The 19057-nt window shown below is 53.8% G+C and overlaps 7 protein-coding genes across 7 annotated transcripts; 4 read left to right on the top strand and 3 right to left on the bottom strand.

Moving 5' to 3' along the window:
- Nucleotides 1-1182: 1182 nt before the first annotated feature.
- MYCTH_33039 (uncharacterized protein) lies at nt 1183-2964 on the top strand (the record flags this gene model as incomplete). Its single annotated transcript, XM_003663483.2, has 3 exons — nt 1183-1515; nt 1978-2194; nt 2255-2964. Coding segments are annotated over 3 exons (1260 nt in total), but the record flags the coding sequence as incomplete, so codon positions are not given.
- A 338-nt stretch (nt 2965-3302) lies between these two features.
- Nucleotides 3303-5006, bottom strand: MYCTH_93534 (uncharacterized protein; the record flags this gene model as incomplete). The annotated part of the gene is made up of 1 exon (XM_003663484.1): nt 3303-5006. One exon carries the CDS (start codon nt 5004-5006, stop codon nt 3303-3305), a length of 1704 nt encoding a protein of 567 aa, XP_003663532.1.
- Nucleotides 5007-5578: 572 nt separating this feature from the next.
- Nucleotides 5579-6721, bottom strand: MYCTH_2059965 (uncharacterized protein; the record flags this gene model as incomplete). The annotated part of the gene is made up of 1 exon (XM_003663485.1): nt 5579-6721. The coding sequence occupies one exon, from the start codon at nt 6719-6721 to the stop codon at nt 5579-5581; it is 1143 nt and encodes a 380-aa protein (XP_003663533.1).
- Nucleotides 6722-7335: 614 nt separating this feature from the next.
- MYCTH_2060315 (uncharacterized protein) lies at nt 7336-9085 on the top strand (the record flags this gene model as incomplete). The annotated part of the gene is made up of 2 exons (XM_003663486.1): nt 7336-8812; nt 8871-9085. 2 exons carry the CDS (start codon nt 7336-7338, stop codon nt 9083-9085), a joined length of 1692 nt encoding a protein of 563 aa, XP_003663534.1.
- A 377-nt stretch (nt 9086-9462) lies between these two features.
- Nucleotides 9463-11302, top strand: MYCTH_2305529 (uncharacterized protein). The gene is made up of 4 exons (XM_003663487.1): nt 9463-9948; nt 10006-10058; nt 10143-10227; nt 10330-11302. Exons 1-4 carry the CDS (start codon nt 9596-9598, stop codon nt 11048-11050), a joined length of 1212 nt encoding a protein of 403 aa, XP_003663535.1. The 5' UTR covers nt 9463-9595; the 3' UTR covers nt 11051-11302.
- A 3436-nt stretch (nt 11303-14738) lies between these two features.
- On the bottom strand, nt 14739-16982 carry MYCTH_2305531 (uncharacterized protein). Its single transcript, XM_003663488.1, has 2 exons — nt 16134-16982; nt 14739-16060 (listed from the first exon to the last, which is right to left on the bottom strand). Exons 1-2 carry the CDS (start codon nt 16483-16485, stop codon nt 15237-15239), a joined length of 1176 nt encoding a protein of 391 aa, XP_003663536.1. The 5' UTR covers nt 16486-16982; the 3' UTR covers nt 14739-15236.
- Nucleotides 16983-17147: 165 nt separating this feature from the next.
- Nucleotides 17148-18297, top strand: MYCTH_2110630 (uncharacterized protein; the record flags this gene model as incomplete). Its single annotated transcript, XM_003663489.1, has 4 exons — nt 17148-17172; nt 17315-17392; nt 17452-17694; nt 18113-18297. The coding sequence occupies 4 exons, from the start codon at nt 17148-17150 to the stop codon at nt 18295-18297; spliced, it is 531 nt and encodes a 176-aa protein (XP_003663537.1).
- Nucleotides 18298-19057: the final 760 nt, after the last annotated feature.

Raw genomic sequence — 19057 nt, forward strand, 5'->3', positions numbered from 1 at the left:
TGGACGACGAATATTAGGTGGTCTAGAGGAGTCATCGATGGGAAGCTTTGTTTGAGGTGGGCGTTTGGAGGTGGTCCTTGGTGCTTGACTAATACGCTAGCTACAACATGACCTGGCCCTTTGTCAATGGCATTCTAATGGATTTTTTTCTGCTCAATCCTGGTGTCCAATGGCCTTGTCAATGGCATTATAATGATGTGATGTTGTCCTCTCTTTTTTCTGCTCAATCCTCGTGTCCAATGACCTTCGTGATGTGGCTTCGTCTTCAAGACCCTTCGGGCAAGATGCCGGACGGTTCCCGGTTGACGGCTCGTAGCCTTCACCAAAGCGTCGCGGTTCGCAGAAGATAGGCCTTGTCTCATTTTCATTTTGATTGTTTTTGGTCGCTTTACCAGGGTGGTAAGGTCAGTAATTAGCTGTGTCGCAATGGTTGATGTCGGTCGGCATGGGCATTTACGAGCAGTAAAGTGAGGTGTCGACTGGCCGCCATGAGGCCAAACCAGGCCGAGCTGCGGAAATTGCGTCTGATCATTGCGAGGTCCTTAGAATGCGAGAAACGAGGAACTTCCTCAAAGTTGAGGCGGTCCTAAAGGCTGCGGTTGCGTTCTGGTTCGACGTGTTGTGTACAACCCCTGATTCCTTGTGTCAGCTAGAAAGGGTATTTAGTACATTGTCAACCGGGTGATGCGGCGTGCTGCAGAATGTCGAACAAACGGCGGCGCTTCTTTTGTTGAACGAATCGGGTGACCCTGACCTGTGTCTGGCAACAGGTTTGATCTATGTACAAAGCCTGCGAGAAACGCTGCTTCCACTATTATCAGTTTCTTGTCGAACCGGACCCCAGCAAAGCAAAGGAGCTTTAGGCTCCTTCCATCGCTACGCTGGTGGAAAGTTACTGCCTACCTTTCAACATCTACCTACTTAGTTAGGCAGCCGCACAAAGTCGCTTTGATCTAAAGTATTGGCTTGCTGCTCTTTCCCATTTCAACGCGAATAATCTACTTCTTGCAGAACTGCATCTTTTTTCCTCCAAGGCTCGATACATCATCAACACGACTACGTACATTTCCTAATTAAACGTTACAGCAACATTGCGCTCAAATGGGGAACACCGAAACCACCGAGCGCAGCAGCGCAGAAAATGATTCCCCCGAAAATGAGACCCCGGATCAAGAGACCAAGGTCGAAAACGAGTTCAAACCGTCGAGGCGCGAGGCGTTGCATGACAACTCGGAACTTTGCAAGCTGAATCTGGAGCGCGTTGTATCGGCGGTTTCCCTCGAGATTCGGCCGTCCAAGATACACAATATGGGCTCAGGTCTGTTTGTGAGCTCTGAGATTGGCGCCGGCCGCGAGATATACCACGTTCTCCCAATGATGCATGCAGTCAAGCCGGGCAATGATAACTACTGCCACCACTGTCTTAAGGATACGGGGGACATGCTGGGAAGGCCGCCACAGACCGTCAAGGCAATGCCCTGCGCACGGTGCAAAATTGCCAGATACTGCTCCAAGGTACCGCACAGCAGCATATGCACCCTGGGACGCTTTCAAGTATTAATCATGTACTGAACACTGAGATCAGCAATGCCAGAAGTCGGCCTGGGGTCTCTACCACAAAGACGAGTGCAAGATCCTCAGGGACGAACCGACCATGGCGGCACAGACGCTAATGACGCATCGCCTGATATTCTGGCAGCAGCGTGGATACATCACAACGCCGCGGGCTAAGACCCTAATGCTGCTCGAGAGCCACTTCGATGATCACACCACGGATCGCGAGCTCGCTGAAGCGGTTTTCGACATTGGGAACGCAATTCGAGAGAACACTGGAAATAAAGTGCAGTCTTCTGTTCCTTGGAGGTTATTAACGGTCGCATGTGCAGTCCATCGCGTTGCTGGGCTGTCGACAGCAGCTAACTTTAAAATTAGATGCGCATCAACTGTGTCCCGTTGCGTCCTGCGAGGAGCTTTGAGGACGTCATCGGATATGCTCTCGACATGGTAACAGCCATGATCAACCATTCTTGCGCACCTAACGCCTTTGTCACCCTCGAAGGCTGTCAACTACGGGTGCGATCGCTCAAACCCATCGCCGCGGGAGAGGAGATCACCGTGTCCTATGCCGATCCAACTCTGCCCGTGTTCAACCGACAAAAGTTTTTAAAGGAGACGTACTTCTTTGACTGTCGCTGTAAGTCCCGCCTCCTTGAGATGGCGTCCCCGTTGTGTAGGCTGACGGAAGACTCTCCAGGCAAAGGTTGCGAAAATGATGACAGAGAGCAACTTGGGCTGGCCGGAACCAGCAAGAACATCTTAAAACTCCAGGAAGCTCAGCAACAGATTATGCAGATCATGGCCTACACGGTCCAAGCTTCTCAGTATCCTGGTTCCTACCCACCGGACCTTCAGAATCTCGAGTCAGTCGAGACAAAGCTCCGCACCATAACCGCCGCTGCGGTTCTTCGCAATGAGCCGTATCTGGAGCATGTGCAACCACTGCCCTCTGTTCGCCGTTCGCTCGCCATGCTCTACCTCGAGAAAGGAAAACCGCTCCCGGCCCTACGCAATGCTCTCAAAGGCTGTCTACGGAAGACTGACAAGGGTGAACCGCGCTGGGTAAATGACATGATTGACCCGGTTTACACCGCGCTCCTCGTCGCGGGTAGTCTGCCCCCGGATGCTCCCGCATTCAAGGATAAGGCTTTCCCCTCGGCGCTCGAGCTTCGGATTGTGACACTTGGTTTCATCATAGCCGTGGCGAACGAGGCAGTAAAGGTGTTTGGGGATGATTGCGAGTACGCGACAGGAATCATGGACATGGCGACGACCATGGGCGCACAGAAGCCACCTCCGAATCCGGGTACGGCGGAGTTCGTGGCCGAGTTCGTACCTGCGCAGCGGAAGCTACTGGCTTGGGCCGGGGTTTCGGAGGAGCATGCTGTCTCAATTCCAGGGATGTGATGGAATTGATTATCAGGAAACGTAACCCAAGCTGTTAACCGCCGATGCTTTACATAACGAAGGACTGGCTTCAAGGCCTCTTAAGCGGCGGTCATCGAGTATAGCTCGGTGATAGGGAGTAGAACGCAACAAGTATAACCATAGATGGAATGGAAATTGCATGCTAACGTAATTACAGTACATGCCGTGGGACTTGGCCCTCCCTGGCCATTATTCTCTCTATTTATCTGTACGATTGCATACCATAATAATATATGTCGGGACCCCGAGCCCACTGGCATGAAGAGTGTTTTCTGGTCTTCCACTTCTCAGCTTCAGGGATCTATCTGATGGCAATACTAAGTCCGTATTTGAGGAGAAAAGAGAGGTGAGGCTGCTTCTCCCTCGGACAAGAGCAATGCCCACAACAGTTCAACGGGATCATGGCCACCCAAACTTTTCAGGCGGACCCCGAGATATTTCTCGGCTGCATCTGCCGTTGTCGGCGTAAACAAGAGATTCCACACCTTAACCAGATCCTGCATTGAGCCCATCAGGCAGCACTCCAATGCGCCCCTCGCCCATTTGGGGTCGAGCCCCTTGACCCAGGTGAAGCTCACTTCTTGCTCCACGTCCGGCTCTCTTCTCTCTGGGTGTCCGTGAATCTCCTCGTTCGTGTACAGGGTATCATCCTCCCTGCAGCCGGCGGCATTACGGGCGCCGGTAGACGCGCTGGACTTGTTGGGGCTTAGCAGGCTCACCCTCAGCATGGGATGGTACGCTAGCAGCCAGGGGAGGTTGCGGAGGAGGAACTCCCTGAGGCAGAATGCATACACCATGGCGGCCTGGTCGAGCAGGTCCGCGAGCAGCTGCTGGCACTCGGGCGCTCGCAACTCGACGCGCGCGAGCTCGACGAGGCGGCGCACGACAACGTGCATGGCCGCGGCGACATGCCTCGTCTCGGTTGTCCATCTCTTCTTCAGCTCGGCTACCACGGCCTCCTCATCATCTTCCTCCTCCACACCACCAAGCTCGCTTGCCGCGTCCTCCTCCTCCGCCCGCGCTGTTTCATCCTCGTCGCCGCCGTCGATGGCAACAGAATCGATCGGGACCGGAGGACGCTCGGGCTTCCCCGGCAGCGGATGCGCCAGCGCGCACAGGAGCGGGTTCTCGCCGCGCTCCGCCGCCGCGTCCACGCCCAGCTCCGCGACGGCCGCAAACGCTCGAGGCCGGTACCTCAGCAGCACCTCGATGACGGACACGCGCAGCGCGCCCGCGGCCGCACACAGCGCCGGAGATAGCGCCGGGCACCCGTCTCCTATTACTTCTTCTTTGTCATCATCATCATCATCATCATCGTCATCTTCTTCTTCTTCTACTACTTTTCCCCGGCGGCGGCCCGGAGCCGGAGGAGGGACCACCAATCCGACCAGCATCTCCACCACTGCTGGCTGCGCATACGGATCCGCGCACTGCGCGGCCAGAATCTCCCCGTAGTCGGCCACCGTCGAAGCGGGAAGCAAGCGGCGGGCCAGCCAGACGACCGCGGCGGGCGAGCGGGCGCGCTCGAGGAGGGTGGCGTACAGCTCGGCCGGGTCACCTAGGACGCCGCCGCCGCCGCCGCCGCCGCCGCCGTGGCGCTTGCGGTCCCGGTCGTGCAGATACAGCAGGCAGCGGAGGCGGCCGTCGCGGAGGGCGGCGCGGCGGGCGGCGCGGTACACGCGCTCGAGGTCGAAGCGGGGTTTGTTGGGTTGTTGTTGCTGTTCTTGTCTGGGGGCTGCGTCGGCGTCGGCGTCGGTGTCGGCCCAGCGAATGAGCAAGCCGAAGCAAGACACGGCGTCGTGGGCGATGGCCAGCTTCAGAAGTGCGTACACGCCATTGTCACCTTGCTCGGGCCGCAGATGTTGCGAGCTGGGTAAGGCTGTGTTCCTTTCCGGACCGTCCATCTCTAGGACGCGTTTGAGTTCATCGCGGGAGTCTTGCGCGATGAGACGGCGGAGGAGGCTGGTGCGGTCGGCGAAGGGGGGCCTCTTGGTGCTTAGGTGCCCTTCGTTTTCAGGCATGATCCAGTCCAAGGATGGTCTAGTTGGACAACACGAAAGAAGTTTGTTCTTCCCGGATCCTCGTGTTCTTGCCCAGAGCAAGACACGAATGACCTCGGTGGGGTTTTATTGCAGGCACGAGGACTTGTTAATCCGGTTGGTATGAATCAACTGATAGTATGTGATAGTTCCTTAGACATAGGAGTACACAAATGGGCAAAATGGTGCCAGCGAGGGACGAGATCACCTTTATATTGGTTGGGGACAAATTCCACGGAGCTTCAGAGCTGAGAAAAGAACTGAATTATCTGCTATTGTAACTGCTGGACAAGTTCATCTACTCTTGAACAATGGCTGTGTCTGTTCTTGTGCGCTGGGAGAGAATTGCTTTGCTGGGACGCTCCCCGGGCGGCTTTGTTGTCTTGCCAGCGTCCCTTGACAGATCCCCCAGCCAACAACCGTGAACATGCTCCGTAACGACAACTCAACAAAGCAAGACCAAAAGCCCCAAATAGATTCCGCAGGCAGAGAAACACAGTGTATGATGTGCGAAAACAACCCGGAAAATTAGCATGTTCCGTCATCCCTCGTTTTCAGTTCGTCCCTCCCCGCACCAGCTCAGGACCCAACTCCACAGGCTGTTCCAGAATAACAGCAGGGCCGGCAACAACCGACTCCTTGGTAGGTGCACCGGGTTCGTTCGCAATCAAAGCCACGATGACACCCCTGGTCTCGAAAACATCAGGGATGGTGGCTTCGATAGGACGTCCTGGGAAACCCTTGGTGTCAATGGGAACGCTGACATTTAGCAGGCTGTGGAAGAAGACGGCATAGTACTGCGTGTGAGGGTCAAAAACCGGTTGGTTGTCCTTGTCCGTGAATGCCAGCGTGATGGTGGCGCCCGGAGCAAGACTCTTTGTGTCGGGCGCAGCGGACAGCGCGGGAAGAAGCTGGCGGGGATGCGGATACTCTGGGTTCTCAAGTGGGCAGCTACCGGGAACGATCAGGTTGTGGGTGCTGTACAGGATCTGATTGGCGTATGGGAACACCGTGTCTGACGGGCCGGCAAACGGATTAACCTTCCAGATCTCCGTCAGAGCCCATATCTCGTGTCGAGTCTCGGTTTGCGAAATGGCAGCCATGGCGCCCTGGGCACTGACGGACTTGGCCTCTTGTACGAGTCCAGTTAGGAACGCCATGCTCGAGATCTCAATTACCGACATGAACGCGAGATATGAGCGAGGGTCCTGCAAGGGGAAGTTGTATTTGCAAGGGCCGGGCTTGATGGACGTGGGCGAGATCTGGTTCTGGAAAATGCGGAGATGGCCTGCCTCGTTGTTGCGAATCTCCATCAGACGCCGGCGCGTATTGTTGGGCATGCCGACCTTGACAAAGTCTTCGTCCGTGAAGCGCTCGATGCCTTGCTGGTAAAACTCAAAGATGATCCACTCTGCAGAAAGCAGGTTTTGCCATGTGTGATCATCCTCGGCTGGTGGTCCAACTTCGGTCGGAAACACAGGATCCGTGATGTTGCCAGGGAAAGGCCTCTCAACGCCCCAGTAACTGCTGTAATGGTCTGACAGGCCGGGGATGGGACCGTAGTTCGGATCAGCCAACTTTTGCGCCTCGCCAGAGTAGTGCGATGGAACGCCGGGGGGAGCGGCGGTCGGGACACCCAACCCGAGGAGCGTCACCAACCATACGAAAAAGGCGTAGGGTGTGTGAAATAGAGACATGATTGTAGGTTGTTCGGCAGGGGAACGGGGAAAATGCGCTGAGAAGGATAATGATTAGATTGGGGGAATAGAGGGAAAACAAGATTAAGCATTACTCGGAACTGGGAGGCAGGCTTTTATAGGTGTTCCATAGAACCCAAGCTTGGAGGGAGCAACACCTTCCTCACACCTTCCTTCTTGAATGTTAAGGTGACTCTTCTTTCGCTTTCACCAAGATTCCTCAGGCAATCCTGTGTGAGCTGCTCCTTCCTTCTGCATGCATCTGATTGCCGATTTGCATCCTGTCAAAATATGGGGCTAACGAGAGTGGAATGACAGTTCCAGCTTTCTTTCCTCAGTGTGACAGACCCAGTAATTAATCGCAACATTGGCACTCGGGAAGCCGCGCTACTTAATCACGATTCCAATACTGGTCGGCCACAAAGTACCAGAGCAGTTTCGGGAGTTGGCGATATCTAATTCAGGTGTACCCGCTGGCGACATTCTTCCCTGGTAGGCCTCTCGTTCCATGTTTCTCGGGTGGCAGACGCAAAAAACGAAATACTAATTGCTTGCTTCTGCAGAGTTTTCTCACTTTGAGCATTACCACGATTACACTGCCGAGATTCGATACCATGTTTTTCACAGTCATCGTGGCAGCTGTCCTGTCAGTCTTGCTCGGCATCCAGGTCTGCCACTCCGTACTGTCGCGGCGGGAAGAGAAACGACGACGCAATCTAGAAGCAGCCCGTCGAGGATGTAGTCCCGCGCCAATAATGCCCAGAAAAGGCATTCTGGGTTTCGGCCGACTATTCGAGGGCCTCAGAGCAACACACAACGACAGGGGGCCCCAGTACGTGATTGAGGCCATGGACGGCGAGATGGGCAAGGACGTGCACACCGTCGTTGTGCCCATCCACGACTACGAGCTCCTCGTCTCTCGTGACCCTCTCAATATTCAAGCTGTGCTCGTAACACAGGCTGCCGACTGGGATCTCAGTGAGCACCGCACTGCCAGCTGGGAGCCCATGGTTGGCCACGGCATCTTTACATCGCGTGGAGAGAGTTGGAAACATTCGCGCGCACTTATCCGACCGCAGTTTGCCACGGACCAAATCAACGACTTCGACATGTACGAGCGCCATGCTCAGCAGTTATTTGTCGCTATCGACAGATATCGCTACGGGCCCGAGAATCAAAGATGGACGCGGGCCTTCGATCTCCAACCGCTGTTCTACAATCTCGCCCTCGATGTCATGACTGAGATGCTCTACGGCTACTCCGTCCACTCCCAGAATCCCTCTGAGCGTGTAGAGCTGCCCGTGATCGCCGGTCACGAGCCTCCCGACCGCGAGAACATCGGAATGCATATGGATGCTGGCAAAGCTTGGATCGAAACACGCGGTGCTATGTGGAAGTACCGATGGCTGCTGCCATCGCTGCAGTTCCAGAAGCACTGCGCTGCCATCCACCAATACGCCGGATGGTTCGTGCAACTCAGGCTCCAGCAAGGCGAGAAATATTTGGACAATCTCCAGCAACAAGGCGGACTGCCCAATCGTGATCGCTACGTCCTTCTTCATGAGCTAGCCAAGGTAACCCAGGACCCCCTAGAGCTACGCAGCCAGACACTCAATGTCCTGACGGCTGGCCGCGACACAACTGCTGCACTCCTCGGTTGGATCGTCTACTTTCTTGCTCGCCATCCCTCGGTCACGAAAAAGCTGCGGGGGGAGGTTCTCTACCTGCTTGGGCCGTATGTCCCGGGACAGCCGAGTAGGATCGAATTCAGGCGGGTCCGCGACTCAATGCCATACATGAACGCCGTCATCAACGAGACCCTGCGCATGGCGCCGGTCGTGCCCTTGAACGATCGGATTTCGCTCCGTGATACCGTGTTGCCTCGCGGTGGCGGGCCCAAACGGGACCAGCCTGTGTTTGTCCCTGCGGGAACCCAGATCCTAATCCCGGTCTACGCCCTGGCGCAGCGACCGGACCTCTGGGGGCCCGATGCTGACGTATTCCGGCCCGAACGATGGACGGAGGACGGTGGGCACAAAGCTGGGTTCGAGTACATCCCCTTCGGAGGGGGAGGACGGCAGTGTCTCGGTCGTAAGTAGATACACTCACCAAGGCAAATCGCACGCAGACTCACTAGCACAACAAACAGAACAACTCGCCAGGCTCAGATCGGCTTATATAATTATCCGGCTCCTGCAGCGGTACGATGACATTGCGAATGCAGAGATGCCACCCGATGCTGCCGTGAGGTTTCACCACACGATTGAAAACAGGAGCGGTAGCGGTGTGCAGGTCAGGTTGCATGTCTCGGACTGCGGTGTTACCAAGAGAGGAGTGGCGTCGGGTCCGGCTAACCGAGAATAAGGGTGGCACATCGACAACTGGACGCAGTTGTTTGTTTGAGCATGTATACTGAGGTAGCAGTTTTAGATTCCAGCGTGCGTTGATCAGCGTAGCCAAGAGCATATTATAATTATAGCATCGTTCCTCACCTCATGCACAGCGCCCCAATCCGGTTCGATATCACCACTGGATCGCATCGACATATCGACATACATTGAAGACAATCCAAATTCTCTCCGACGTCTAATTGATAGAGTCACACGTACTCGGCGCATTCAGTCAAATAGTCCAGTTACTCACATCTTGGTCCACGTTACGTGTTGCGGTCTTTGAGGTGAGGCTCCGGAGCGGAGATGTCGGGAGATAAACTTAGCGTTGCAACTCTCCGACGCTTTGGCTCACAGCCCCTCCGCAGACGGAGATGATTGAGCACGCAAGCGGCCGTCTTTTGTCATCATCATCCATTCTCTCCTCTCCACCTCGAACTCCACTGTAGACCATAGCAGATTAACCTTGGGAACATTCGCAACCATGCTTGTAAGAGCGGATACGAATAAGACACTCAAGGGACACAAACTCCTGATCATCGCGCCGTGGCAAGCGCCGGTCGGATTTTTGGAGAAGTTAGCGGCCGCGTTCCCTGATCTGCAGGTCGTTTACCATGTTCACAGCCTGGCGACGACACCGCTGTCGACAGATGCAATACCGGACCAGACGTGGCGGGACGTGACCATTCTCCTCACATTCAACACCCTCCCGACCCCCGAGCAGGCGCCGAAATTGCAATATGTGCAGCTGATGAGCGCCGGGGCAAACCACGTGTTGGACAAGCCCGTGTTCAAGGATACCGAAGTGGTATTTTGTACTGCCAACGGCGTGCATGGGTGAGACTACCGGCGAGAATGGGAGAAAGAGGGCTACTATTAACAACAGAAATTTAGCCCTCAGATATCGGAGTGGATCATTAGCACCTACCTTGCGTTTGAGCATCACCGTACAGTCCCCCTTCCTCCCTCCTCGTCTTACCTCCTCTTTCTAGCATTGTTTCTTCCAAGAAACCGTGCTGACTCTATTGCAGTCCCCAGCTACCTCGAGCACCAGAAAGAGGGCCGCTGGAATAGGGACGCTATGAGCGCCATTGAAGATGCGGCAGACAAAACAATGTTGGTAACCCTCCTTCTGCTCCTCTCTCCCCACCTCTCATGAAGACAGCAGAACCGGTTTTCCTAGCTAACGCGGTAAAAAAAAAAAAAAAAATATTGCAGCGGCATTCTAGGCTACGGCAGCATCGGCCGGCAGACGGCCCGCGTCGCGTCGGCCATGGGCATGAAGGTCCACGCATACACGCTCCACCCGCGGCCGACTCCGGAGTCCCGGCGGGACCGCGGCTGGACGCCGCCGGGGCTGGGCGACCCGGACGGCAGCATTCCGTCCAGGTGGTTCTCGGGCGGCACGGCGGCGGAGCTGCACGCCTTCCTGGGCTCGGGGCTCGACCTGCTCGTGATCGCGACGCCGCTGACGGGCCGCACGCGCCACCTGCTCTCGACGGACGAGTTTGACGTGCTTGCGGGTGGTGAAAGCAGCGATGGCGGGAGCAGCAGCAGCGGCAAGACCGAATCCGAAGAGGGAGGAAGAGGAGGAGGAGGAGGAGACGGGCAGACGAGGAAGGAGGGAGGGCGTCCAGCACGACGCGGGCGGACGTTCGTATCCAACATTGCGCGCGGGCCGGTAGTGGACACGGACGCGCTGCTGCGGGCGCTCGAGACGGGCCAGATCCGCGGCGCCGCGCTCGACGTCACCGACCCGGAGCCGCTCCCCGACGGGCACCCGCTCTGGGCGGCGCCCAACGTCATCGTCACGCCCCACGTGTCGGGGGCCTCGACGCGTTACTCGGAGCGGGTACTGGCCATCCTGGAGGTGAACCTCCACCGGCTGGCCGAGGGCGGCGAGCTGGTCAATCGGGTCGATCGCCGGGAGGGCTATTGAGAAAAAGTTGACGATGGTCCGACTCCGACTCCGTAGCTGCCATGACGGCGTGGTATTAGTTTACTCTTTTCTTTTTCCGAGTCGATGTTATGAACTGGCCCAAGGGAAGTTTTGCCATGGGCAGACTGCGCTATTGTGGACTCGGCAGCAGTTGATGCTAGTGCTGGAGCGGTGGATTGAAGATGCGGGAAAGTTTTTACATTCGTTGACAAAATCACATGTTTGGCATGTGTGATGATGATGCCTTTTGGCCTGAAGTGCAAACCACTCCATCCCAAGTTCCAAATTATGACACCCTAGCTACCTCAGGCATCAAATGGATTCTCTCCCACCAATAAGGTCAGATTCCTTTCTTAGCACGGGATGACTGAAAAGCACCTGCTCGCCACGCGCTGACCGACGAAAGGCAGTCCACGGGAGCCGTACCTACTAATTATTGTACATTCCTTTTTTAGATTCATGGCTAGTTGACTCACGTAAAACCGCGTTCGGTCCGTGAAGTTGATGCTACCCTTATACTATAAAGTCACAAGGCTGCAGCTGAGTCAGTGCTAATGTGGCAATTTGATGGACCAGCAGCGCCTGATACCAAGGTGCGAATGTAAGCCTACAGAACCTTAATTATCACGCGACGACAGAGTGCCATCACAACCTTCCGCCTCGGCGAGGCTCACCTGAAATGGAAAGCATCGAACTGGCTGAGATTTCAATTTTTTTTTTTTACTCCAACATTGCTGCCCAGTCAAAGGGCTAGCATCTTTTGGGTAGTTTGTAACCTCGCCGTGGAGTGAAAGGAAGAAGAAAAAAAATTCATCAGTAAATGAGGAAGGCTCCAGCAGGTAGGTGTTTCACAGAACACTGCCATACCATTCAAGGTCCCGACGTGCTTCAGGTCAGTTGATTGCCTCTGTAGAGCCTATATACGCTAGACCGAATCTCGGTGAGCCTCTAGACCTAGCAAAACTGGCAACTAAGGCCACCCAACTCTTCCACGCGTACGGAGTGACAAAATGAAGCTGAGAAGCACTGAAATTGCGGTGTTTATGATGGGATGGCCTTGTACCTTAGCATCGCAGCGATGAGTTGCGGATGGGTATAAAAGGAATCATGGATTGATACAACCTGCTCCGGTCTTTCTTCTCAGAAAACACAGCTCTTCTCACCCTCTCGAACCCCGAGGCCGCAAAATTCAAGCTCCTTTCCTTCATACATCCCAGTGATCAATATTCCAACGCAATTCGAAGACTCAGACCACCAGTCCTTTCTTCTTCTTCTTCTGAATCAGCAACGGCTACGGAACTATGTGCCTAAAATACACGGATTACCACCAATGCGGCCACCCGCAAGGCACCCGTCTTGTCCCGTGCGGCCGCACTTACCGCCACGTCGTCATCAGCGATCGGGGAGACACTTCGGCCCGAGAATGCAGCGCCTGCGAGCGGCGGCCCGAATATACCTCTTACTACTTGTACCGCTATCGCTACTATTCCCGCGAATGGAGGCGCTTCTGAATGGTTTTTCTGTTGGGAACCGATCCAGGAATCTACTAATTAGTGTATGGGCGGAAGGGGAGGGGAGCGTTGGCTGTGGTCTCTCAGGTTATGGTAGATGCTGTGGGGGAGATGCTCGTGGAGGATGAGCATCCTTTAAGATACTTCGTCCCTCATTTCGAGTTTCCTTGTTATCGATTATCGATGATCCCTAATTAAGACGAGCCTTTGTTCAAAATCCACTCGCTGGTCTAGCCCTCCGCGCATGCACGTACGGAATAATTAGCCTAATGCCTAATAACATTCTCTAAGTCGGACCCCCCATATACCGACCACCCCCATTTTCCGACCGCTTGGCAAACCCACACCGCTTCCTCAACCCAACCACTTCAACTTACCACAACTCTACCAATTCCATACCAAACAAGCTCATCTTTTGAATATATATTCGTTAGCTTACAATGGCTTATACTGAGCAGGATTTGTAGGATACGATTGTACAATACCAACAGGGTATTCGGTCATAACGAAGTATCTACAAGGAATTCGGTATTCTAAGGACAACTTTCTACGACCGCCTCCGTGGCTCTTAACCACATTCAATTGCTTCTGAACCACGGCAATCTCTTAGCCGGGTATAAGAAGAACGACTTACCGAGTAGGTTTTGATCTAGGCTGCCCTAGGTGTCCTACTAACGTATACGTAAATTAGGGAGTTTGCTAGCCGTATCCTCTAGGTATAAGGAGCAAGCTATATGATAGTTAGAAAAGGCTAGTTAGCTTAGTTTCTTTATAGGAACCCTATTCTTAGAACCTAACGAGTCTATAAGATAGATTTAGTCTATATTAATAGCGCTATTAACTTAGTTATATATAGTTAGTAGCTATGGCTAAGTATCCTAGCTATCAAGGGTATCTTACTAGCTAACCGTTAGAATATAGACAAATACGGCATTATAGAAGGGTAGGGAACTAACGGTTTAGTAGTTAAAAGTGCCTAAACGCGTACAATTTAGTATAAAGCTCCTAGTTTATATACCTAGACTTTATTCCTTAAGTATATCTCTATAATAGGGATATCCCTCCCCCTAGTCGTCATCTTCAAGGGCAAGAGTCTTTAATAATGGTGGTTTCCTATCGATAAGATAGAACTAAAGGACTAGAGGTTTATAGTAATAGAGATAGGCTAGACTAATCAAACTATTATAGTCGAATGGCTCTAAGAAGTCTTTATTCCTTTTAGCTAGCTAGAGGACAGTTCCTAGCGATAACTTCTAATATTAGACGGCTACGATAGCTATATAACTAACGACTTTATATGGCTATATTATAAGAATAATATCTAGTTACTCTTTTTACCTCTATATACCTCCTATGTTCTCTAGCCATTAGATCTATTAGTCTTTTCCCTCCTAAAGTACACTTACCGGAAGCTCCTTAATAATATAATATCCTAGGTAGAATTATCTGTCTTAGGCAAATAGACGATAATTAGGTATATCGTTAAGGCTCGGAAAGAGGCTATTATAGCCCAGAATATCAAGGCAGGATAGAAGGCATCTGGGTTATAGCTAGTCAATATAGTAAAACCCTTAATAAGTAGACTCTTGTTAGAAAATTCAAATAACCTAACCAATCCTAACGAATAGCCAGCTTCTATATAGACTCTAGAACCTGTTTAACACTCCTAGCCTTCGAAAGGAGCTATTGACCTAATTTTCAATATACTATAGAGGAAGTCAGACTTATATAGTCAGCTGACCAACCTATCTACTAAGACTTAGTACCCCTCTATATATAGGCTCCTATTTAGGAAGGTTAAGAAAGATTTCGACTAGAAGGACTTTAAGTTAGCTTAGTTATAACAGGAAAACGAAGCTCTAAAGGCATAGTTAGAAGTAGCCCGGCCGTCGAAGAGGAAGAGGGTAATAGTGGATCTAAACGAGCAGTTTGCGATGATTGAACAGATCCACCAGGCCTAGATGGAAGCCGGCCGTATAGAGGACCCTACTGCCGAAGAGAGTGGCTCAGAAAGTGTAGAATCAACGGCTTCCTGTATTGTAGTTGGTTGAACAGGTCTGTAATATATATGGTTGAAGAAGATGGGTAGTTGTGGGTGCCAAGGTTTGCCAAGCGGTCGGAAAATGGGGGTGGTCGGTATATGGGGGGTCCGACTTACTACATTGAACACAAGTCCGTCAAAAGCGGCCGTGCTTCTCTCCCTAATTTAAATGTTTGAAACACCTGCAATCGCAAGAGAGTGATGACTCTATAATACAATGCCAAGATGGAAGGCCACGTCACCTGACGGTGATATCATCTCAGATAATAATGGAGGCGCTTTCTCCAAAACGTAATTACAGGAAATTAGAACTCAAGTACTGTATTTAAGTACAGTAACTTCGGTTGGTAGTTCGGAGCGAGCTGGAATTAATTAGGCTTTCAAGTTCAAAAAAAAAGAGAGAGAACAAGAAAACAAGAAAACGATGGGGAACAAAGAAAAGGAAGCGAGAAAAAAACAAAAGGAAGCATAATTAGTCGTAACCCGGCTAATCATGGCAACTCGTCAGTTTGATAATTACCACAGCAGAGCCAGCCGCGGATTAATTATCAGCCACCGGCTTTCCTCCGCCCATCGAGAGAGAGAGAAACAGAGAGAGAAAGAGAGAGAGAGAGTAATTAGGGGAATTGGTGGTTCACACAAACTCGGTGCCCGTGACGCGTATAAACTCGCCCACGGTGTGCAGCCACAGCCTCCTCACCAGGTCCGCTTCCCTCAACCGGCGCATCGTCTCCCCGGCCTTGACCCCCTGCGGCTCCCCCTCCGAGTCGACCGAGTAGACGCCGCTGCCGACGCGCGCGTCGGTGCCCCGCGCGACGGCGACCCCGTCTCCCTCGCGCAGCTCGACGCCCGCCGTCCCCGTCCCGTTCCCCCCGCTCCCACTGCCGCCGCCGGCGCCGGAGTAGCGCGCGCGCCCCCCGCACCGCGCGGGGGGGAAGCGGCCGCTGGTGGCCAGGTACAGCTGGCGCTCGCCGGCCTCGTCGGGCCCGACGGCGACCATGGGGCCGACGACCTTGTTGAGGACGACCTGGACGAGGCCGACGGCGGAGGCGGCGCGGACCTCGCGGCCGAGGTGGGTGCGCACGCAGCCCGGGGACGAGTGGACGAAGCTGACGTCGGGCGCCTCGAGCGCCAGCGACTCGAGCGCCAGCGTCATCATGGAGCTCGTGTGCGCGCGCAGCTGGAGGAGGTGGGACTTGTTGTTGTTGTTGCTGTTGCTGCTGCTGCTGTTGTCGTCCTTGCCGTGGCGGCCTTTGGGCGAGGCGGACCGCGGCGGCAGGGCCAGCGACCGGCCCTGCAGGTCGCCGACCGTGACCGGACCTTCCTTGGTGCCGCCAAAGACGGAGACGACTCGCCGGAGCGCGGGAGCTTTTTGAAGTAGTGGGAGCAGGTTGACGATCAGGCGGATGCGCGCGTAGTAAGTCACCGCGGTCGGGTAGTAGAGACGCTCGCAAGTTTCTGCCGCGCGTGTCAGATAATTAGAGAAAGAGAATGGCAGCAATTCAACAACAACAACAAAAGAAAAACATGCCTTTGCCGGTCACCAAGGTGCCAGACGTAAGGAAGATCAGGTTGATAAGAGACTCGCGGCTCTTGATCTCGCAGCAGACCTGGTCGACATTCTGGAGCAGGGACAGGTCGGCCTGGAGAAAGTGGTACTCCCCTGCAGGGTTGATGGCCACCAGCTCGTCCATGATGCGCGCGGCGGCTCGCTCGGAGCGGCCGATGAAGTAGATGCGCGGTTGAACGGCGTACTTGGCCAACTGCTTCATGGTGGCCTCGCCGATTCCGCTGGTCCCGCCAACGAAGACGGCAACGACGCCGGGAGGGAGACATTCTGGGATGCGGGCATTCGATGACCGCATCTGCTCGAGGGTGACCATCTCGCTCGTCGACAACAGAGCTCTATTACGCGAAATATTCCAGAACCCCCCCAAATACGAAGAGACAGACGGCTTGACCGGAACGAGGCAATGGCTGTGTCAGGTGTCGTCGAATGGCAAAGTCGTCCGTCTGCTTCCGGTCCGTCGCGGCTGGAAAAGGGGCCAAATGGTTTGGGGGAGAAATGACTGCGGTGGGGGAGGGGGAGTGGGAAGGTGAAGAAGGGGAAATGATGGTAGTTGAGAAGCTCTCGAGAGAGAAAGCCCATCCTGCATCGGGAAGGGCGCCGTGATCAACAAGGAGGGGTGGTCCATCCCGCGCATATAATTAGTGATAGTAGGAGGCCGGCCGAAATGCAAGATCTGTCGGGTCGCTCGGCTGTTGTGCGCTCTGCGGTGTACGTGTGAATTAGTGTATGCACATACGTACTGCCTACATGCGGGAAACATTCTAGATCTGGACCGATGATTTTCGGCAGGGCTCTTTTCGTTGGTCGGCGAACAGAATGGCGCCAGCCGCCGAAGTTCACTCGGGGTACGGAGTAGTGTAGTGTTTTGCCCAACAAGGGTATCGTTCGACAAGGGTCCCGACAAAGGGGATCACATTCAAGGTTGAGACAGCAGAGACTATAGTTAGAAAGAGTTAGGTCTTCTCGTTGGGGATAATGCGGTGGCGAACGCATGAGGGAGGTATGCCCGAGTAAAAACTCCATATTAATTCTTCAAACTTGTAAATGTGCTGAAGAAGTCTTCAAAGACGCTCTGGGAGTATGCCGGTGCAACCACGGTTCTGTTTGTAATGCGTAATTACTGCATGTACAGTACAGTACAGTACATAAGGGTAACAATACTTCCCTTGGCCAGGAGGACCACATGTTGGGCTCGCAATCGTACTTCGTCGTGAGATCAAGTCATCAGATTTTTGCTGCGCGGAACAAGCCGCTGTTGGCCTTCTGTTGGCTTTCCTAGTGCCTCTGAGCTGCAGCACGACATCAGATGGATCGACCGTGACTTGCCTGGGACGGGTAGCTGAGGATGCGCCGGCCCGCGATCCCCAGGAGCTCGGATCGAGATTCGCTTCGCGGCACGTTGCCCATTGGCTGCATCTTGCCCTCCCGGGACCGGGCCAGGAACAGCGCAGACCCCGAGCTGCCGCAGATGTGACAGCTTGCCTCGAGCCTTCCTGTGCGGGCCGATCAAAGACAGAGCCCGGTAAGTATAACCCTGTGGGAATGTATGTATGTACTGTACTATGAGTATGTATGTACGTACGTACTGTACATACATACTGTTACATACTTCGTGTCTAGCCAGCTTCGTGGGTTGCGGGTTCAAAGCGAGTAGCAGCAGCCTGCTGATCACCCGCACCACTCCCGTCCCGCCCCTGCGGACAAAGACGAGGAGATGATACTGCACTCAAGCTGATTTTTCAACCCAGCTTAATTGCTGGTATCACATATGCCCCCACAGGTAGTATCAAATGCCAACCAGCATGCAAATGCTTTTTTTATTTTCCTTTTTTTTTGGAAGTGGTTCTCGTTTCCTTGGTCAATGAACCACCCCAAGAAATATTGAAACATGTATGTACATACAATAATTACCGCTGAGTGTCTCTGGACCAACCGGCCAGACCCTCAGACCAACTTTTGGGGCCGTTATCCCTGCGTCATGAAAAGCCGCTTCACGCTTATGCGCGCCTCCAAGTCTGCAAGGCTGCTGTCGCTGGTGGAAGAGATGCAAGGAGCGGCACTGTGCTCGATGCCAGTGTTCGAGAATGGATCTGAACTCGACCGGGGGGGAGGGGGCTGTGGCTGAGATCTGCTATCACCAACGGACGCTTTCGTCGACTTTTAGCATATAGATGGTTCGTCAACCCCTCACGATCGCCGTGGTCCCGCTGTCAAGGGCCAGGATTAATACATCTTGGCTGGGCGCCAACAGGCCAATGACTAGCTACCAAGCAACCTTGAATTGCTAGGTGACCCCCACTGCAGCAAACCTCTTTACGCAGCACCTCAGCAGTCGGTACTTATACACTTGGGACCCTGCATTACGCCAATGGTTTTGTTCCGGAGACCGACCTAGTGTTCCCATGACTGCCAGAACCCCAAGGAGGATTAAATCGGGAAATGGCAGGTCTTAGCTAATCACTAAGAATGAGAACCATCTTTGTCAAAGCTGTTCTCCGAAATAGGGGAGCAGCATTAGGAGTGTCATCTGGCTCACTCCTAGTTCGTCGTTCGCTGACCCCGGAGTTTAGAATCGGAGTGGGTCGTCACCCGGGAGTCCGGAGTTTCTCGCGGAGTGGTCTCACCATCTGCCGCACGAAACTTCTCCGCTCCGTCGGCGGGGACATTCAAGTTCAGCAGAGTTGGTCCAGACAGGGGCAGAACAACCTTGCATGGAACAGACATGCGAATTATGACGTGCGTGCTTTCCTTGTCTCGTTCTCACAGGCTGGAGATCTCCCAGGCGCTAATTAGTGGACACCCACAATCATCATCATCCACCCCCTGGCTAAGGGAACGCACAGGCCGACTCGGAGTTTCGTCCTTGCCCCAATGGGGTGGTCTCG

Source organism: Thermothelomyces thermophilus, chromosome 3 (genome assembly GCF_000226095.1).
Source record: "Thermothelomyces thermophilus ATCC 42464 chromosome 3, complete sequence".
Taxonomy (NCBI): domain Eukaryota; kingdom Fungi; phylum Ascomycota; class Sordariomycetes; order Sordariales; family Chaetomiaceae; genus Thermothelomyces; species Thermothelomyces thermophilus.

Excerpts from the sequence above, each read along its gene's own strand:
- MYCTH_2305529 (XM_003663487.1), top strand. The coding sequence starts at position 9,596 with ATGCTTGTAAGAGCGGATACGAATAAGACACTCAAGGGACACAAACTC. Across the intron at positions 10,059-10,142 it reads CCTTGCGTTTGAGCATCACC|TCCCCAGCTACCTCGAGCAC; the intron begins GTACAGTCCCCC and ends ACTCTATTGCAG. Across the intron at positions 10,228-10,329 it reads GATGCGGCAGACAAAACAAT|CGGCATTCTAGGCTACGGCA; the intron begins GTTGGTAACCCT and ends AAAATATTGCAG.
- MYCTH_2305531 (XM_003663488.1), bottom strand. The coding sequence starts at position 16,485 with ATGGTCACCCTCGAGCAGATGCGGTCATCGAATGCCCGCATCCCAGAA. Across the intron at positions 16,061-16,133 it reads CACCTTGGTGACCGGCAAAG|AAACTTGCGAGCGTCTCTAC; the intron begins GCATGTTTTTCT and ends CACGCGCGGCAG.